Below are 20,288 nucleotides of genomic sequence, written 5' to 3'. Positions count from 1 at the left end.
TGGTTACTGATTTGTACGGAGTAACCATTTCCCACTTTATATAAAATTTAAAAACATGTATCCTACACATACCAAGCCGAAAGGGGTGCTAAAAAAGCTGATTTGACACTTTTTACGCCCCCGGCCTCTCCACTACAAATTCATTTATCATATATGGTCACTGATAGAGGTTGTGAAGCCCTTACTAATTTCATTATAAAAGCTGCAAAGGCATCATTACCGATGATTTCAGGATCCCCAATAAGACCGCTTGTCGCTTGGTTTAAGATAAATGTAGGAAATATATTAAAGAACGTCGTAAGGCATAAAAAAAAATTCCAAAATTTTATGATGTCTGAATACTTTATAGAATATAAAAAGGTGGACATTATGATGAAATATATTCAAACAAAGTTAGGTGAAGTCATGGAAAAAATATTGTTGCGTGTTACCTGGGCCAAGAAACAAACTACAAAGAACAGGAACAAAAATAATTTTATTTTATTGAAAAGTAACGAAAATATTCACAACACTTTAACTAACCTCTTCTCTTTGTTACTCTTCTCTCTATAGTTACTAAAGGAAAATAAAATAGAGATAATGAGTGTTGATGACCATTGGGTTTTACCCCAAAACCCTAACGAACAACAACTTAACATTGTATTTTATTTATTTATTCTAGTGTTTTACTTACATATATTTTCTTTCTCATTGTTTTTCCAAAACTTTAATTTTTAAATTATTATTATTAAATTAAAATATTCATATTTCTTAGTTCTTTTGGATTATATAACTTTGTATTATTATTTCCTTAATCCTGTAATTTTACTTACATATTTAATTACCTATGTACGTTTTATTTCCCACTTCTTTCACTACATTATTTTTAATTATTTTCTTGTTGTACTTATATTTACTTACTTGATTTTCATATTTATTCTATTAATTATTAGTTCTTCTTATTTAATTTTAATATTACTTTTCTCATACAGTCTTTATCTTCTTATAACATTTGAACTACTCATATCTGTTAGCACTGTTTATGTATCCATATGTTCGTTATTTTCTAATAATTTTATATATCCTTTATTCATTCGTTGTTATCTTGTTGTTTTTTCTTAGCCCTGATGAAGGCTAGAAATTCTGGCCCAAACGTTGGCACTAATAAATAACTTTTTAACTTATTTATGTTCTTCTCAGACTGCACCCCCAGCCATCTTCTCCTCATAAGTAAAACACTGATAGTACAAGAGCCCAAGAGGAGAAAAAAGGCAGTTATCTCATCCCAATTTTTGATTACTTTAATGAAAACTATATATAATTACTAGCCAAAATTGATGAGTCTGTCAAGTATAGGTAGGGGGAATAAAAAATGGTGGTTGTTTCAAAGCAATAAAAAAAAAAAAATTTCATTCGGAGCTCTATATCTTAAAAAGTAGGAACAACAAAAGAAAACCTAAGAATAGTAAATTAGTCTTTTAAAGAATAGTAAATTTGCTAAAATATGAGCCCTAATAGAGTTATTTACGTTAAATATTTTTCGAGATATAGCTTTTTAAAAAGCAACGTTTCAGAAAAATGTTGTACGGGACGTACTGAAAGATCAGTAGTTAGTGAATTTATTTTGAAAAAATTATATCTCAAAAACCATTCGACATACAAATATCTATTAGCACTCAAATTAAAGCTAGTTTAATGAGCTATAAAGTAGTTTATGATGTTTATCTTCGTAGGAGTAATAGTTTACATGAAATTTGCTAAAATAAATTGATTTATAGTTGTTCGGACAAATTTATATTCACATCTAAATATCATAAAAACTACTACCCCTACGAAGATAAGTGCCATAAACTACTTTAGAGAAAGTTAAATTTCCTTTATTTTGAGTGTTGGCTGACATATGTGCGTCTTATGGATCTAGAGATATATTTTTTCAAAAAACCAACATTTTATACGAACAACCAGAAATTAACATTTTGTGAGTTTATTTTGTCAAATATCACAAAACCTACTACTCCTACAAAGATAAACATAATTATTTAATTTATATTCGTAATATTTTCTTGAGACTGGTAAATTTTTTTAAAAATAAATAATTTAAATTCTATCCATTATAGTCTCAAAACCTTTTATTTCTCTTAAAAGTCCGACGTTTCGGCCAATCCGGCCATCTTCAGGGACAATCTACTTAATACAACTTTGAAATTATATAATTTCATTATAACGTCGGACTTATAAGATAAATAAAAGGTTTTGAGACTATAATGGATAGAATTTAAATTATTTATTTTTAAAATAATTAACTATTTTGTAGTAAATTTAACTAGCTTTAATTAGAGCGCTGGCAGACATCTGTACGTCCAATGGTTTCTGAAATGAAGTTTTTCATATATTAAACTTATTGTCCGAACAACTATAAATCAATTTATTTTAGCAAATATCATGAAAACTACTATTCCTACGAAGGTAAAGGTCATAAACTTCATTATAGTCCATTAAACTAGCTTTAATTTGAGTGCTAATAGACATCTGTACGTCTCATAGTTTCTGAGATATATATTTCTCAAAATAAATTAACTAACTACTAATCTTTCAGTAGATTTTTAAGAAATTATGCTTTTTAAAAAGCTATATCTCGACAACTATTGAACATAATTGTTGTTAGTTTTTAAAATATAGAGCTCCGAATGAAAAATTAATGTTTTTTAAGATTTTGAAACAGCTGCATTTTTTATTTCCCCTACCTATACTTGGCAGACTCATCAATTTTGATTAGTAATTATACCTAGTTTTCATTAAAGTAATCAAAAATTGGGGTGAGATAACTGCCTTTTTTTCTTCCCAGCTCTTGTACTATGAAGACATCCTTAACACCATTCAAAAATCCCATACCAATGACTACAGACTTGATAATATCACAGTTAAATTGACTAAAGCCTCATTGTCTTCTATTCTTCCTCCACTCAATCACATCTATAACTTCTCCCTACAAAGTTCCACCTTCTTCCTGGAAAATCGTAAAAGTCAGTCTATTGAGGAAAGCCTCTAATCCAGAAACCCCAAATGATTTCCTCCCTATTTCTATATTATCAAACCTATCCCAACCTTTAGAGCTTATAGTTCAATCCAACTATTGCAGTGTCTTGAGCAAAATAACCTTTTACATCACCTTTAGTCTGGTTTCCGGCCAGGTAAATCCACTCAGTCTGCTCTTATTATAATCTCTCAAGACCTTACATAGCAGTAGAAACTCACCATACTTATTGTTTTCAATTTTTCCAAAACCTTCAATTCCGTCGACCATAATATCCTCCTTTCATTACTTCACTGTCTCTCTTAGTCATTTAATGTTCTTCAATAGTTCCAATCCTTCCTTACCAGACACTTCAATATGTGTTTATTCCTTATAATTCCCCTTCTAGCTCCCTACCTCTGTCTAGAGGTGTGCCTTAAGTTACCTCTCTATCTCCTACTGTTTTCTCCATCTTTATCAATGACCTTACGCACGCCATCCACCGTTCCCGGTATCATCTGAAGCAGTTAAATAAAATCAGTTATCTCCTTCCACTTAAAACCCGTCAACTCTTAGTTTCCTCTCTTGTTTTCCCCTCTTTGACTATGGCTTCCTGGTATACAGTGGACTCTCATGTTTACTCGAAGGTAAACTTAAACACCTTATGAATTGCTCAGTACGATTTATTTTTGGGAACACCAGAGGTCCACACATAATCCAGTATTACGCTGAGTGGAAATGGCTCTATCCATCCTTCCGATGCCAGTATTTCCTAGCTTCCTTTCTATACCAAGTAATTAGTACCCAGCACTCCAGGACTAAGGAAAATCGTACTAAACCTGTATTTCAAATTCTCAGACCAGTCCCTCACTACCAGGTCCAGTTTATCTGACATCTACCCTCCACCTCTCCAAACTGCTATGCTTGAGAAATATTTTTTTACCCGAGCTGCCTTTCACTGGAACTCCATTCCCTTTACCATTCATAATGTATCAACCATTCCCTTGTTTATAACCCTTCTGTTTAACCATCTTTTGCTACTCCAAACTGAATCAATATTCTAATAGCTTTGATAATATTAATATTAAACATTAGCATTTATTTATATATAAGAAGATGGTCAGGGTTGCGGTCAAAAGAGAAACAAACTTTTGACCGCAACCCTGACCATCTTCTTATATATCAATTTTTACGGTCAACTATATATACATATATTAGCATTTATAATTTGTAAATATTGTAAAAATGTTTTGTTTTTTTAATGTATTTAGTTTTTTCTGTATCTAAAATTATTGATTTAGGGACTTAGTCCCAGAATAATAATGAACTATTTTCCAAAATATATTCATGTACTATGTGTAATAGTAAGGATGATGAAAATATGTTCCACTTAATAGGCAGATGTTCCATTTTACATTCGTATAAGAAAAATATATTTAGGTGAATATATAATGATAGAAAACAGTGACATTGAGATTTTATATTATTATATTTTATTATAGATAAATAAGCAATAGAAAATCTCTCTAACAGGCAGTATTTAACTATTGTGTATTTGTATAAAGTATGCTATGGAATATGTTAATAGGAAAAAGTTCTCTATTATTTTTCTATTTTATTCTTCTTAAAGAAAAAAAGGTGGTATATAAATTAATAAAAATATTTTGACCAAAAAGTTTTATTATAAATAAATAAATATATAAAAATACAATAACCCCTTAATATACAATATTTCTACAATATATACTTTTTAACATTTAAAATTAAATTTGTTAAATAGTCTAGCTTCATAATGGTTTAATGATCAACTATTGCTTCCATTTCTATCATCAAATATACAAAAATAATATTAATAAAAAATATATACATCCTATTGTATAACAGCAATTTTATTTGTATGTTTACAATCATCATGGTAGATATTATGATTTATTTAATCTGCTTCATCATTATGACCAATTTATCACATAAAGTTTTAGTATCACAGTCAAATAAAAGTATAGCCTTTTATCTTATTGATCTAATGGGCTTAATAACTAGTTACATTATCATGTACTATTCAATACTCTATTCAATTGCTAATGTTTTCTTGTGACTTTTTTATTTTGTATGTTCTATCAATTATATCATTGTAAAATCAAAACATATGCACTCAGTTTTATCAATGAGATATAATTACACACTCTCAGTCTCAGCATCACTAGTTAGTGGCCTTTGAACCTAAAAAATATGTAGATACAATATTGGTTATATTTTAATAGCAATATATTAAAATTAATTTTATAATTCTATAAACAGTGTTAACAAATAGCAGATCCAGATGAAGGAGGGGGGAGGGTAAAGAAGGAGAAGAGCGAGCGCGCATTCCTTGTGAAAGATAACATTTTTTTTTTCAATTTCTTTGTATTACATGTAAATACAACAAATACCTCTATTATTATGTCCTTGATTGAAAAATAAATTGTATTTTATATTTTTTGGTCAAAATTATCAGTTGTATTTAAAAAATTGACCTGATATGCAGGTGTGTTCCACACTCATAAAATTCCTGGATCTGCCACTCTTAATTAACCTGAATCAAATCAAGGCTAGAAAATGATGTAGGGAAGTATGATCATCTACCCTAGAGTTGATTCACAGTCAACAGATATACGAAAATAGTAAAGTAAAAAATATAATATAAGAACTGGTCAAAAAAAAGCATAACAAGGTCAGATAATGACAAAGGGATGTGGGAGACATAATCAACACTCCCTTGGAGAAGTGAGGAAAAAGAGGGGTGAATCAAATGGTAAACATAATTGCCAAGTGGCATATTTATGGATTAAAAGCAGAATTTAAAGTTGTTTTTTTTTTAGAAGAACATTAGAAAGTAGGGTCAGTAAGGGATTTAAAATATCAAGGAAACATGACATCTTTTTTTTCAGAGATAGGGACGGTGGTTCAGCTTGGAGATGCTTTAAAAATTGAAGAAGTGTTGTTTGAGATAAAGTATTTTAAAACAAATTTTTATGTAGTAAGGTTACGGAATGAGGTTGAACATTTGTGCTGAGATAACAACTTCATTATTTTCTGTAATTAAGAGGTATTCTATTTTTTTTTTTTCTAAATTATGGCATTTATTGAATTGTAAACCATAGATAAAATAAATGCTATAAAAGACTATATTATGTAGTAATAAGAACAAATCATCAATTAGTCAGCATGATATCTCACATTTAAAATAAGATTTAATGAGTATCATTTACATCTATTACCAAAACTATTTGGGTAGAATTATATTAGGAACCAGACATTTTACTTGTAAACAATTTAATTAATGCCTATACCATTTGTATAACCTTGAATAAACTATTAATTTGACCCTTGCCAACATTTTTTTCGAGATCATAGGCTATATTATAATTCGTTAGTGTTTAATTTCCAATATTTATTGTCAGTGTTTAAGTCTTTGATCAAATCAATTATCATAATCAGTATAGACTCACATTGAGTTGTCAAAATCTTACTTCCTACTATCAACTAAGTAACATGATTTTAAATGGAATGAACTGGGGTGGTTGAGTACAAAAATGCAATAGGTGATTTTCAACCCTCATTTGCTGGACAGTAATTTTATACAAATTTACTCTCCCTCCCTCCCCCCATAAATTAGAGAATCTAATGGGAATAGCATAATGAGAAGGGATTTTCCAATTATGTTGCTTCTTCCCTTATTTTTCTTCTTCTAAAATGATCTCAATGGTACGCATTTTCCCAAACTATTGGGATGGTATCTACATCCCAAATGTGTGATTTATTATAAACAGTAATATTAATAAAATATTAAATGTTATAGTAAATGTAAAAACATACACGAGTTGGTGAAACTCAAATAAAAGTTTTCAATACTTACTGCATCAGTTAATGTGGTACATCCAGGTTGTGAATGAGACTTGGCGAGAAAAAAATTGTCTTCAGTTGTTTTTCGGTAAACAGGATTATCAAAATTAACACTAGTGTTCTTGTTTAAAAAGTTCCGATACACATAAAGTGTTATCTGCAAATTAATAATAACTGTAAGTATATATAAAATAAGTATTTATATTTTTTCAGGTAAAACTCACATTTCACTCCTACGACTAAATTTAACATTTAAATAGTATATCACATAGATATAACTAATATAGATAGTTTATATCTGATATAAATCTAGTTAAAAATTATTAGCTACTATTCTCATAGAAATAGTTGTTAAAAATTGAATTTTTTAGCATTTTTATTGCATACTTTAAATTGTATCCATAAATTGATTGAATTTAATTTTCCAACTACTTTTATTAGAATTTTGATTTGAGCATCTAATTATTTCAACGTAACCATTATCTTCCATTAATGAATTGGTGTCTTAATACGTTTTAATCTGATATGTAACAGCTAGCATCACTTTCTTTTTTACTGAGCTCATTCTATAACTGTACAGTTCTTAGAGAATGGAAGGAATGATCTGACATTTAGAACTCAAAATAAGTTGAGGATGAATTACAAATTCATACTAAGCTTATTTTCTCTTCTGTACATCATACTGGAGCACATAAATATTTTATTTACACCTTTAAGAAATTTTTTTTTTTTATTAATGCTTAAGGGAATCAAAATTAAATTTAATTCAATACATACATGTATAAATATATATTTAAGATTAATTATTAATGCTATCACCAACAGAATCAATTGTTCTATACAGTTTTTAGCAACATAAAAATAATAATATTTTATGATTTTTTAATACTAATGCTAGTGTCAATAACAATTGATGGTTTGAAAATGCTGATACTGAGGAATACAAATCATCACATAGTATTTTTAAAATCATTAATTATTATTTTCAAAAAGCCATAGATTGATTAAACCTTTTCTTTAAGTAATCAATTAATATTATTTTTTCTGGTATCTATGGTTCATAATCAAAATTTTATGAAAATGTGCCTATCAATAAAGATTGGCCAGGTATTTTTGCCTGTCAAACCCAAAATCCCTGTAATATAATGTATAATTAAAAATTAAAAATTGTAGCACACTTACTAATGAAGAAAATACAACGAAGAAAGCAATACTCAAGACCACAATAGCAAGGACAGGGACATTGCTATATTCTGCAGAAAATGGTCTTGCTGTAAAATAAAATTGTTTATAGTGAATAATTTGATGTATTGTAAGAGATTATAATTACGTCACTATCAATATATGCAATGAGTAATTTTATAAAATCTGTAGTTGATGAGCCTTAGAAATGATAAATTTACTAGCAAGAGCATAATTCTTACTGTCATAACACTGAGATTCTGAAACATTTTAAAGTAGGAACCCAAAAGGTCTAAACACAATCATGAATGCTTAACTACCATGAACAGCTAGCTACATTAGCAAGAGATCAATCTTATGGGAGTCAAAAGTCAAGAAAATCTTCAAAATTTTTGAAATAATAATCAACTATAAACTAATCAATAAAAATGTTATTATTTATAGTATATTTATGAAGAATAATGTTCATTCATAGATTCATTGATTAGTGTATTCCTAAATTTACTAATTATAAATAATTTGAGAATTTGACTTCATATAATTTTATTAAACATTACCTGCTAAAATAAAAATTTTAAAACAATATTTTTCTTACAGAAAATGATTTAAATATGGGTTGTGTTAAAATTTGCATATTTTCTTTTCTTGCAGTACTTTTTTACTTACAAATTTTTGGAGAAGATACAACTGTTGGAGGAAGTTTCACGGCATCAGTTGAGTTTTCTTAAAAAAAAAAATAAATATAAAAATAGAGAGGGAAAGCTTTATTAAAATGCAATGCTGCCCAAATAAATTGGGTTTCTAAATACACAGCATCATATAGTTAAATATAATGTAATTGCATGTATATTATATAATTACTTATATTGTATTACTTATATAAGTATGAATATATACTTCATTTTAATTTTTAAAAATATATAAATCTCCCTTCCACATGCAAGTGTGGCTATGATTTTGTGGTTGCAACTTACTATTGTTTGACATAGAACACTCTAAGCTAAATAGGTTACTGAAGGCCAACAAGGTCTGTGTTACTAAATAACAAATGCATGAATGACTGAAAAATGAATTCAATTTTGGTAAAAAATGCCCAAGAATAAATATTACACAAACTATATGCTGATTTGTCAGGGTTTATTTATAATGTGTACTTAGCAATATAAATATAATTGTTGTTAACATAAATTGATACTGTTTATATCAATATGGTAGTTTAATTATTCAGAAGGTGAAGAAATGACTGGTATTTGAAGGAAAAAATAGGGAAGAACTGACCAATAGTAATCGGTAAAAAAATTTCAGACCGAAGTAGCTTCAATAATAAAAGATTTGCTGTGATTCTAGGATGAATAAGTGATTCTAGGATGGAATCTTGTGTTCAAAGAGTATATAGCAGGAGGAGAAGATCTGGTACATAGAATGATACCAAGAAAGTATTACTGGTAGAAAATAAGATAAATAGCGGTATTTCAGAATACCGCATGAAATTCTTTTTGGACCCAGAAGAAGAAACTAATGCAAAAATTAGGAAGTCTGCAGTCTTATCTTATGCTCACTTGACAGCCTTCTATAGACCAGGCAACCATAGTCAATTTGTGTGAGGGAGGAAGGAAGGATAAATGAGGATACTGGAAGTTGTTGGATATTTAGAGCTATGGAATCATATAATCTCAGAAATATGATTAGGTTTTATGCCTTTGAAAAAAAAAAGTCGCAACAAAAATGGCTAGGAAAAATAAGGAATATTAAGAAAAAAAATTGTTCTGAGCTAATGAAGACGGTGGTTTTCTTTATGTTCAGCCTTAAATTATTGTTTCCTGCCCAGGATTATGTCTTGGGTCTTATAAGTTTCCTGGAGCCTGTCAGTAGGTTGCAGGAATAAGTTTATCTGTGTATAAGTTGTATTATGTGTGGGGAATAGAACAGGAAGGTTAATAATGTTGATAGAGAAGAGGGTTGGTGAAAGTGAAGGTCTCTGGGGAACACAAGAGGTATAAAAGAAGGATAGGAAGAATGTTGAAAGACAGAGTTGTATAATGATTCCAAGAATTATGTTAGAACAATAGTTATTAGTCAGGGGATTTACAAAAACTGATTAAAAAGGGAAAAATCTAAAATTTCCCCATCATTTTTAACTTACTGGAGGAGTATTCCCAGACATTCAGTGTTTTCCTTAATATTTTTAGAGAAGAAATCTCTCTAAATAGTGTTATAAGCAATTTTGGGTACTTGAATAATCTTTACCTCATATTATCCAGTTAGAAGTAGGTTCACAAACAAAGGTGTACCCAAGATCAAAACAAGGAGGAGGTAAGCCATAGTCAATCAGGTTGTGATATTTAGCACCGATAAGATAATTGAAACCAAAATTTTAAGATAATTATCTATAATTGTCACATTAATTTATTAGTTATTATAATTATAAGTATTTGCTTGAAAAAAATAATTAATTTTTTTTTTTATTTCTATGGGGGTAGCTGCCCCCTGAGTACGCCCATGTTCACAAATCACAAAGTCCTCAACTTTACAGGTTTTTACCAATTTTTTTTTTTGGGTGGGAGGTGAGAATGACACTCTCCGAATCCTTCCCCAGAATGATGACCCTATTGTTATTTCTGGACTTGATGACAGAAGTAAGGAGGCTATCAGAAATAACATTGTGGAAATAAAAATCATTTGGGTCAAATGGAGTTGAAGGAACAGAGTTAAGTGAAGAATCAGATGAAAATTCAAAATAAAGGTGTTAATTAATTAAAGGTTTAGCTTTTCAATAAACAAATGAATAATGAGTGCAGATTTTGGTGCTAACAGAGTTTTCTAGGGATATCTTCCTTGAAGTTAAGATCAAGAGCTTAAGATATAGTATTACAGAAATAATAAGCCTTGGTGTGGCACAATGATATTTGGGCAAGGTGTTGGAGATATTTAAAGAAAGAATAATGTTCAGAGAGTTCAAAAACACATTCTACAAGTATATCTTATCATTAACTCCAAGGGGTGACAAGGTTGTGAGGTAAACTGGGGAGATTTGGAGCATTCAGTGATCTCATCAATAGTTACTATTTTATTGAGATAAGATCAATAAAATAAATGAAAATCAATATATACAGTAGGTCCTCAACTTTCGCAAATAATTGGATCCTGAAAGTGTGTGCGAATGTTGTGAGTTCGAAAGTAGAGGGATGTAAAAAAATATGCACCAAAAACTGTTTTAAAGTATTTATCTATCAATATGTATACATAATGAAGTTAAAAAGTCGTGTTTTTCGGGTGTCTCCTTTATAAAGTTGTCAAGAGTTAGTTGACTACCAGCCATTTTTTTCTTTTCTTGATAAAGATTTCTATAACAAACTGTGTCGTTCTCATTTGATTGATCAAAGAGTGACTGTTTTCAGAACGTTTAATCATTTCCATCTTTGTATCAATCGTATGAAATTTTTGAGTCCTTAATTTCTTTTTGTTCGTATCAACACTGCAGTTTTACCATTTCTTTCTCGTGTTTATTAATTTATAAGGACTGTTAAAGCCCAAAATTTTTGATTTCTGTTTAGGTTAATTTTTTTGGCAACTTTCCAAGTGACTTTTAATTTTGTTAGTTGTAAGTTTATGTTTATTCATTTATTTTTTTTTAACTATAAGTAATTTTAATTTTGTAAATAAAAATAAGGGATATAAGGAGGTTCTACGTTTATAAATACATTGCGGAGGTGTAACACGTGCGGAACAATACCGAAGGCAGTGGGGCCAGTTCCTGCATAACCGCGGATGAGGCAGTTGGGAGTGAAGATTTAGGCAGGACTGGAGCGATGTTAGTTGGCTTTGGCACGGCGTAAGGAGAGACGCACTGCTTCACGGACGCTCCACCGCCATTGTTTGTGGACTCTTGTTTGTTGGAGCTATTGGAACCTTTTCACCGACTCACCGGCAGTCACCACTGTTCAGTCTACAGTTTTTTGGAGTCGTCGGGTTGCCCGGTAACCTCTCTCTCACCAGCTCACCAGCGGTCATCCTGGTCAACCAACTCTAGACTTGTGATGTTATGATATGCGCATATCGACCCCACGCCCATCTGTGAGTGTTTTTCTTTCCTTCCTTCGAGTTTCATATTTTCTTTTTTTTTTTTTTTGGCTTTAACTAACTTATTATTTCTAGTGTAAATAGAATTTTTTTTGTTTATATATGTATCAAAATATGTTTATTCTTTTTACTCCACGATTCACTATCTTTTTTTTTGTAACAACATAACAGTTCATTTTTTTGTTTATATTTTAATTAATTAAATTTTTGTATCACTTGGAAAGTTATTTTTTTATTATTTCATTTTCTCAATTATTATTTATTTTTTTTTTATGTGATATTTATTTCAGGTCCTCCGTTATTTTTTTTGTTTATTTTATCTCGAACCAGCGAACATTACCCTCTGGGGAAGAGGTCGGTTTTCACATACGAAATACTCCCAACAAGGACAAAATATAAAAAATTAAACAAATAGTTTAGAAAAAGATACAAAAGGTTGATGCACGCCCTAATGGTAGACTGAAACTGTTTTGTTCTCTTGATCCGAACAACATTGTAATCCTCAGCGATCAGAGAAGGTGGCATTCGATTGCAGAGGATTAAACAGTTGAATCTTTAAAAATGTGTGAAAGTAGAATGTGCAAAAGTTGAGGGCCACTTGTATATTGTACTGATATTTTACAGCTATAGTAAAATAAAGAGAAAAATATTAACTCTTGCCATAAACAATTAATGGACACTGGTGAAAATCAATTTAAGAAAATGGGCAACTATGTATTGTGGAGAAAAGAGTTAATGTTGGCTAATTTCAATAATAAAAGGAAAATATTATTGTTTTAGAGTATAAAAATAATATGTATAATTAGGACTTGGAAGGAGTATGATTTTAATTTATGAATTATTTGTGATCCATAAATATCTTTGAAATATAGACTTATTATATGTATTAATTTTCATATTAATGCATTATATTTGTAAACAGCATTTATTTAATAAATTTTAATATTATTAGAACATTTTGTAGTTTTGGATCATAAATTTAAATATTTTAAATAATACGATTTTAAAAATAAAATTTGTTTGTTTCTGACTTTCATTGAGTGCGATTCCATTTTAGTGTTTTACTGTGTTAATTCTTTATCTTTGTTTTTTCTTTATTCTTTTCATATTTTATTTTATAATTAATGCAATTAAGTTATGAATTAAGCGATTCACCTAAACCTCCAACACTTTTCTGATGATAAAATCGATGTAGACTACCATACAGATGAATGCAATTCGAAGAAAAAAATCTTGAATCTATAGATTCACCACAGCCACACTCACCAGTTAGAAAACTGGGAAAATACTATCAGGAAATTACACCTTTAAAAGTGACGATGAGTAATAAATTTAATGAACTATCTGAAATTGAATTTTCACCTGATAATCATACAACAGCAACATTAAGTACTGGCTACAATTATAACAATAAAAATACAACCAATATTTCTAAATAATGCTAATAATTATAGACTGCTATTGAATGACTTAAATGCATTATGCATCTGACCATTCACTACCCAACTAACCGGCAACAATACAAAAATTGTTATTCTACATACTATAGAAGTATGACTAAATATTAGGGTGTACCATAGGTATCTTTCCTTTTTCTAATTTGAAACAAAATTTTTACAAAATATTTACTGTTTAAGATATCATTTATTTTGTTATGTCAGAACCCTTTTACTCTATTACTTTCTTCAACTACTCAAGAAGCCTCATTAGGCGTTCTTTCCAAAATTGTTGTGTTTTAGACGAGAAATAATCCTGGAGCTGCACTTTTAATTCGCTGGTGGATTTAAAGTGCTTATCATGAAGACAATTTAGGATAGAAATAAGTAATGATCAAATGGAGCAAGAGCTGGAGAGTATGCACAATGCAGTAAAACATCCTAATCCCAAACAAAAGTCCCACAAAATGGATAAAAGAACTATTTTACCTTTGCTACAGTTGAAGGCTTATTGTCTATTTTCATACAAAATTCAAGTTTCGTCTTCTCTAGTGACAAGCCTCTATAAAAACGGATCCTTTTCATGTTGCTGGAGAAACAAATCGCAAATAGAGATGCGATTCATAAGGTTGGTCTCCATTAGTAAGTGCAGAACCCAAAGTTCATAGTGATCTTCAGATGAATCTACGCAAGCATCAGGAGCATCAGAGACCGAAGAAGAAGTCGAAGAGCCACGGAACCGAGCCAGTCCAGGGGACAAGGTGGAAACGATGGAACAGAGGAGAATGGAGGGAAGGGACTGGAGAGAGGAAGACGCGAGACATCTAAGGGGTTGTCAGCAAAGTACAGCACACTGCTGAATTATAACGTGAGGGAGAAGAGCGGCGGTCTGCCTATGATAGAGATAGCCGGAGTGATGTGCCTGGTGGACACTGGCAGTTCCAACATCATTTTTTTTTTTTTTTTTAAATCCCCCAACCTTGCCATTTCTGGCATACGGGGTGCGGGAGCAGTGGGGTAGTTCGCGCTGGGATTGCGCATGCCACTGCTCCCAATGATCTTCATCCGTTCGGTAGGCCCTTCTGGTGCGCATTTGTCTGGGTGCCTCCTGCAGTTACCAGGCTGGTCCAGCCCTCCTGGTCTCAGTCTGGGTCAGCTTCATCTTCTTCTGGTGGCTCGCCGATGTTGGGTGGTCAAGTCCTTCCCATTGTGAAATGTGTTGGGCCCACCACCTCCTTCCATCCGTAAATGAACTCCCTGAAGAAGGGATAATTCTCTTCTTCCATCAACCAGGGAAAGTCCGACTCGGCGAGGGCGAAAATCCTGGTCTTTCTCAAGAGCCTGGCTCGGTGTCCTTCCATGGCGGAGCAATCCACTATTACGTGTTATGCTGGTTCAGGAACTCCGCACGTGTGGAACCGGGGGTCGATGTTCTTTCCAAAGCCCTGCAGCTTTCCCCGAAACCCCCCGTGTCCTGTTAGGATCTGTGAGACCCAATAGTCTGGGATGACCCATTTAGCCTTCAGTCTGGAAGGGACGGTAGGGAAGAATTTTTTCAAAGTAGCGCCCTTCTGGCTTGCTACCCACCGTCCATTCCACTTCTGTATTGAGTCCTCCCGCAGTACCTTCCTCCGGCTTTCTTTCCTTTTATTTCACTTATATTGTCAATTCTTTTTCTACTGACCAAGATGGTTAATGGCGATGGTTCCCCGCAGCCCGCAATGAGGCCGCCAGTTCTACAGATCCCGGTGGCTATTGGAGTTCCTGCAGTCCTGGCTGTCCAGGCTGCGGTCCCGGTGCTATCCCCGCTACCAGAGACCACTCTCGCGGCTACTAACGCCAATATGTTCTCTGAAATGAAAATGAGGACAACAACCTCTTAGGATGTTAAAAAAGCCATCTCAAACCTGGAACGGTTCTGAGGTGATATCGGTGAGTTAATCACTTTATTAAAGGTGGAGATCGCATCGTGGAGAGGTTGCCATCCAAGGAGTTATTGAACAAGAATGACGCGATTTTCCTCAAGGCAGCACTCATATGCCGGATTAAGCGAAATATTTTGAACCATATTCAGGCAGACGAGGAAACAGCATGGCCAGTAGTGCAGGAAAGTTAAAAAAGGCCTATGGAGGAGGCAGATGGTCCCCAGAGGAAGACATTTTCTACATGCTGCGGGAGAGGAGAAAGCACGGGCAGTCTAACAGACGGTACGCAGCCACGCAGTTAGGCCAGTTTAATCCGGCCACAGAAAAGATGAGAGAGACTCTTGGAGCGGGTGTAGTCGGTTGGATGATGAATTTCATCGACTCAATAATGAAGGTGCATTTGGCTAAGGAGACAAATAAAAGGGAAGGTTTACCCCGGGACTGCATTTTTGTGGAATGTGCTCAGGAGATGATCGACGCGAGCGCTAGAGTGGAGGACGCAAGGATGGATGTTGATGATGGAGGATGGAACAGAGTACCGTACCACCGCACAAGGAATCCGTCAACCATGGAAGAACCCAGGGATAGTGAAGATAGAGGTACGGGTAGAGAAGGCGACCGAACCAGGGCAGAATACCCAATAGAGGAGAGAAGGAAGACAGGAAGTGCCATGGGTGCGGAAAATTATGACACCAGGGCCCCGTTTCATAAGAAAGTAGAAAATAATGCTATTAGTCTTGTAGATTTATCTTAATTCAATTACACGGACTTGTACAATAGTAACTTGTACTTGAGTATTTTTTAATTCCTGTAATATCACTAATAGTCATCCTGATCATGAAAAAATAAGTATTAGAGTAATTACCAAGTTCTTTCTAGACTTGTATTTTGAACTAATACTATTAGTTTTCATTATGAAACTGGGCACTGGTGGCCCTATGTGCTTAGAGTGCTGCTATGATGGCCACATACGTACAGAAGGGCAGACACGGGACCAGGGGAACCGATGGAAATAAATTTTCAACGGATACGGCAGAGAAAACAAGAGAACTATAGACCTAGTGAGTCCTCTAGTGAAACATCAGACGCCTCAGGAACAGAAGGGGATGGAAGAGGAGGACGGAGCAATAAACCGCCAAGCAGTAGATGGCGCCGAGTGAGTGAGGGAAGGAGATCAAGGCAAGAGAGTTGAGAAGGGTGCCAGGAGAGGGGCAACCGCACATTAGAGATTTACAATATCAAAGGTGACAGCAGCGGTCTGCCTATCATCAGAGTGAACGGCGTAAGGTCGACACTGGGAGTTCCCATACTATCCTGAGCCGGAAGGCGCTGAGGAAGCTGTGCGGAGGAGAGAAAGAATTCCAGATAGATATTCAAGTATGTCAATGTCAGTTAATGGGGGGCCCTGTACAATAGAGGGGAGGCGGATATGGAATTAGGTAGTTGGGGAATAGACGGAGAGACATTACGGGTCCACATCGTGGAAAAGATGCCCCGCGAATACCAGGCCACTATGGGGTGTGATCTGTTAGGAAAAGCTTGGTGTTTATAAACACCAAGGGTCTATAGCGAATTCGGTTAGGAAAGTGGAGGTATAGCTGGAAGGAACTTCGCCTAGAGGGGAGGAAAAGGATAGGTGCAATCCAGGGAGGGGGGAGTTGGAGAATGGAAATTAAGAGTGAAGACTCAGATATTTTCTTTTAAGAGGGATACTTTATGCGGGCGACAGGACAAACCAGGCATGAAATCCCCTTGAAACAGGAGAAAGTGACGTACATAAAAGAAAGGCTGTACCCGTATGCATTGAGGCAGCACATTCGAAAAGAATAGGAGAACCTCAAGAAACAGGGCACCATTGTTGACAGTACGTCACCCTACAACATTACCCCTCTGTGGGCAGTGCAGAAGAAAATCGCACCAGGAGATAATGGAGAGCGTTATAGGGTGGTGATTGATTACCGAAGCCTCAACGACAATACGGTGGACGAGAGGCATCTGATACCAAGAATAGAAGATATCCTGGAAAGACTAGGTTGGGCGAAATTCATCAGTCCTGGATTTGAAAGCCGAGTACCTCCAAATCAAAATGCACCCGGAGGACCAGCATACAACGACCTTTACATTCAAGGCATTATGAATTCACAAGGATGCCTTTCGGTCTGAAAAATGCCCCCATCACGATTTAGCGGCTGATGGACGAGTTTTTAAGAGGAATCGATGAGTTCATGCTCTAAGTGTACATGGACGATCTTTTAGTGTTCAGCAAAACCGAGAAAGAGCATGTGTCCAACTTGCATACAGTGTTCTAACCGGTAAGAAAATTTGGGTTGAAGTTGTCTGTAGAAGTCAATACTGGGACAAACCCAAATAAATGTTTTAGAGCACACTATTTTCAAACAGGGAGACCAGCCTGACTTGAATAAGATCCGGAAGAAGGCGATTCCAACAGACGTGAAGTAAGGTTATTAGGTGCCCTAAAATATTACAGGCGTTTCGTAGCCGCCATGGCAAAATACCTGGTACCTTTAAATAACCTACTGAAAAAAAGCAATAAGGTAGTCGTGACACCGGGTATGGTCGAGAACATTAGGAAATGCATGGAGACACTTCAGCGGGAACTGGTGCTCGCATTCCCAGATTTTCAGCGCCCTTTTACCATCACTACGGACGCAAGCGAGTATGCGTTGGGGCTCTATTTTCACAGGAGGGTGAGGGCGGAGAAAGACCGGTGGCATACGGTAGCCGACAACTGACCGACACAGAAACGAGATATAGTGCTCTGCAGAGAGAACTATGAGGAATCGTTTGGACTGTAGAACTCTTTCACCCCTATGACTTTGGGAGTTATGGTCACTTCAGTGGGAAGTTAAAGGAATCCTCGGCTAGAGTGACCCCCTGGAAGGAGCTCCTCAGCCAATACAACATCGGGGTTGATGGATTTCATCATGTACGGGAGGACATCGATAACCACTATCTGTTTGACACCGGGGGTCAGGGATGATCAAATTTGTCGGGCGCTTAATGATGCATCCTAGGCAGGAAGGACTTACCACTTACACGTAGGGAACGGAGTGGTATGAGAGAAGATTCGGCGACTCTGAAGACGGGAACAACTCGGCGTGGAGCGAACCTTGTAGGACGATGGTGGAAACCCTCAAGAGCAACACAGAAGGAGGTCACCCTGGTGTACCATCAGGGGAAGACCAATCACCGCGGTCTAAACGAGACCTACCAACTTCTTCGTCGAAAGTACTTCTGATGGTGGATGTGGAAAACTATTTAGGAAACCATTGGGAAATGCGACGTATGCCTGAGCACCAAGTATGATAGACTCCCACCCAAGACAACACAAGAGGAGACGCCCACCGCGAACACACCTCTTGCAGACTTGCAGATCGATACCTTCACCTGGAGATGCTACAAGTGGGTTACGGTGTTCGATTTTTTCAGTAAAGCGGCCATGACAAACCTGATTCAAGAGAAATCAGCAGAGGTGGTGCTGGGAGTTCTGAGTGTATGGTTCCAGTTTTACGGAATCCCGGAGCGGATCTTGTCGGACGCAGGCTGGGAGTTTGATAACGCCAATGTTAGGGAAGAAATGAAGGCCCTGGAGGTTAAATGTCATCTAAACACCCCATTTCATCCTAAAAGTAGGGGGGTATAGGGCGGCTCCACAGTACTATAAGTGATTACCTGAGGTTTAGCAACTGGTAAATGGCCTGGAACCAGTTGCAGCTATGGTGAGAGTGACAGCGACCTACAACCACTCCGTTCACACGGTTACAGGTTTCTCTGCCGTCGAAATTCTTTTTGGTCTCCGAGGGCGCATGCGAGATTATATAAACACAACAGTTGACCGGGAGGAAATTATCGGCAATCGGGTGGCTTTCCGAAAAACGTGGGGTAAGGTAAGGGGAAGACAGAGAAGGAAAAGTCCAAATGCGTGGCGCGCTATAACGCTGGCTTACCGGACATAGTGGGGAGAATTGACATCGGAACTATTATGTACCGTAGAGTGAGCTCCAACAGGGGTAAGGAGCCGCAAAGATATGAGGGATCATTCAAGGTGATTACAATTAGAGAGCATAATATTGTAAATAAAGAGAGTGTTAAAGAACCCAAATCATCTCTGCAAAGGCAAAAGAATTTTTTTTTTCTTTTCAGCTTTTTGTCTCTTTCTGTAAAATATAAGCATTGTCACAATGTCTATTGTACATAACGTTGATGTATACAGTTGTAAATATTTACAAATGTAGAAGATTTTAGTGTTTTATTAAGTTTATGGTGAGGAAATCAGGAGTAAGCGATATTTTTATTTTCTTTGTGCAGTGAGTGTGCTAATTTTACGTTTTGAAAAGTTTTTTTTTCCTATGTCACCGGAAGTGGGCTATTACGCCATTGTCCCTCTCGCAGTCCAATACAATTTTACTCTTCCTCTTAGTCCTGCATCCTGTTCAACATCTTTTAAGCCAATACACGTTTTGAAAAGTGTATCTTTCAGTTTTTTCTTTTATTCCCAGTACATAGGTTAGTTTTTCTTTATTTTTGTGTTTTTTATATTTTTGGAGTTTATGAGGCATGTGCATAAACTGGTGGGGGGAGTTATGTTAGGACAAGGCCTCTATACAACCTTAATCCTAACTCTCTATGTGAAGAAGCACTGATAATAGGAGTAATACAGAGAGAATAAATGCAGTATCATTCTAGTAAGCGTGTGTTATAATTCTGTTAACTTTTTTATTAAGTCTTCAGTCCAAGTGCTCGTAAGTTATATATATACATATATATATA

The 20,288-nt window shown here is 34.6% G+C and overlaps 1 protein-coding gene across 4 annotated transcripts in view; it reads right to left on the bottom strand.

Annotated features, from left to right (window-relative positions):
- Window positions 1-4,684: 4,684 nt before the first annotated feature.
- LOC106688461 (very low-density lipoprotein receptor) overlaps window positions 4,685-20,288 on the bottom strand; it is a 95,555-nt gene continuing 79,951 nt past the window's right edge. For 3 of the 4 annotated variants that reach the window (XM_067050348.1, XM_067050351.1, XM_067050349.1), the window contains 4 exons: window positions 8,723-8,779; window positions 8,057-8,145; window positions 6,888-7,031; window positions 4,685-5,212 (listed from right to left, as the gene is read on the bottom strand). In XM_067050348.1, the coding sequence (XP_066906449.1) occupies window positions 5,168-5,212; window positions 6,888-7,031; window positions 8,057-8,145; window positions 8,723-8,779 (335 nt within the window). In that variant the 3' untranslated portion in view covers window positions 4,685-5,167. The remainder of the gene's footprint in view (window positions 5,213-6,887; window positions 7,032-8,056; window positions 8,146-8,722; window positions 8,780-20,288) is intronic. The other variant, XM_067050350.1, reaches the window with a different exon arrangement.

Source organism: Halyomorpha halys, unplaced genomic scaffold, assembly GCF_000696795.3.
Source record: "Halyomorpha halys isolate HHAL.00 unplaced genomic scaffold, Hhal_1.1 Scaffold1131.1, whole genome shotgun sequence".
Lineage (NCBI taxonomy): Eukaryota > Metazoa > Arthropoda > Insecta > Hemiptera > Pentatomidae > Halyomorpha > Halyomorpha halys.
Note: the sequence above shows the minus strand (reverse complement) of the source record. Positions and strands in the feature narration are given on the sequence as shown.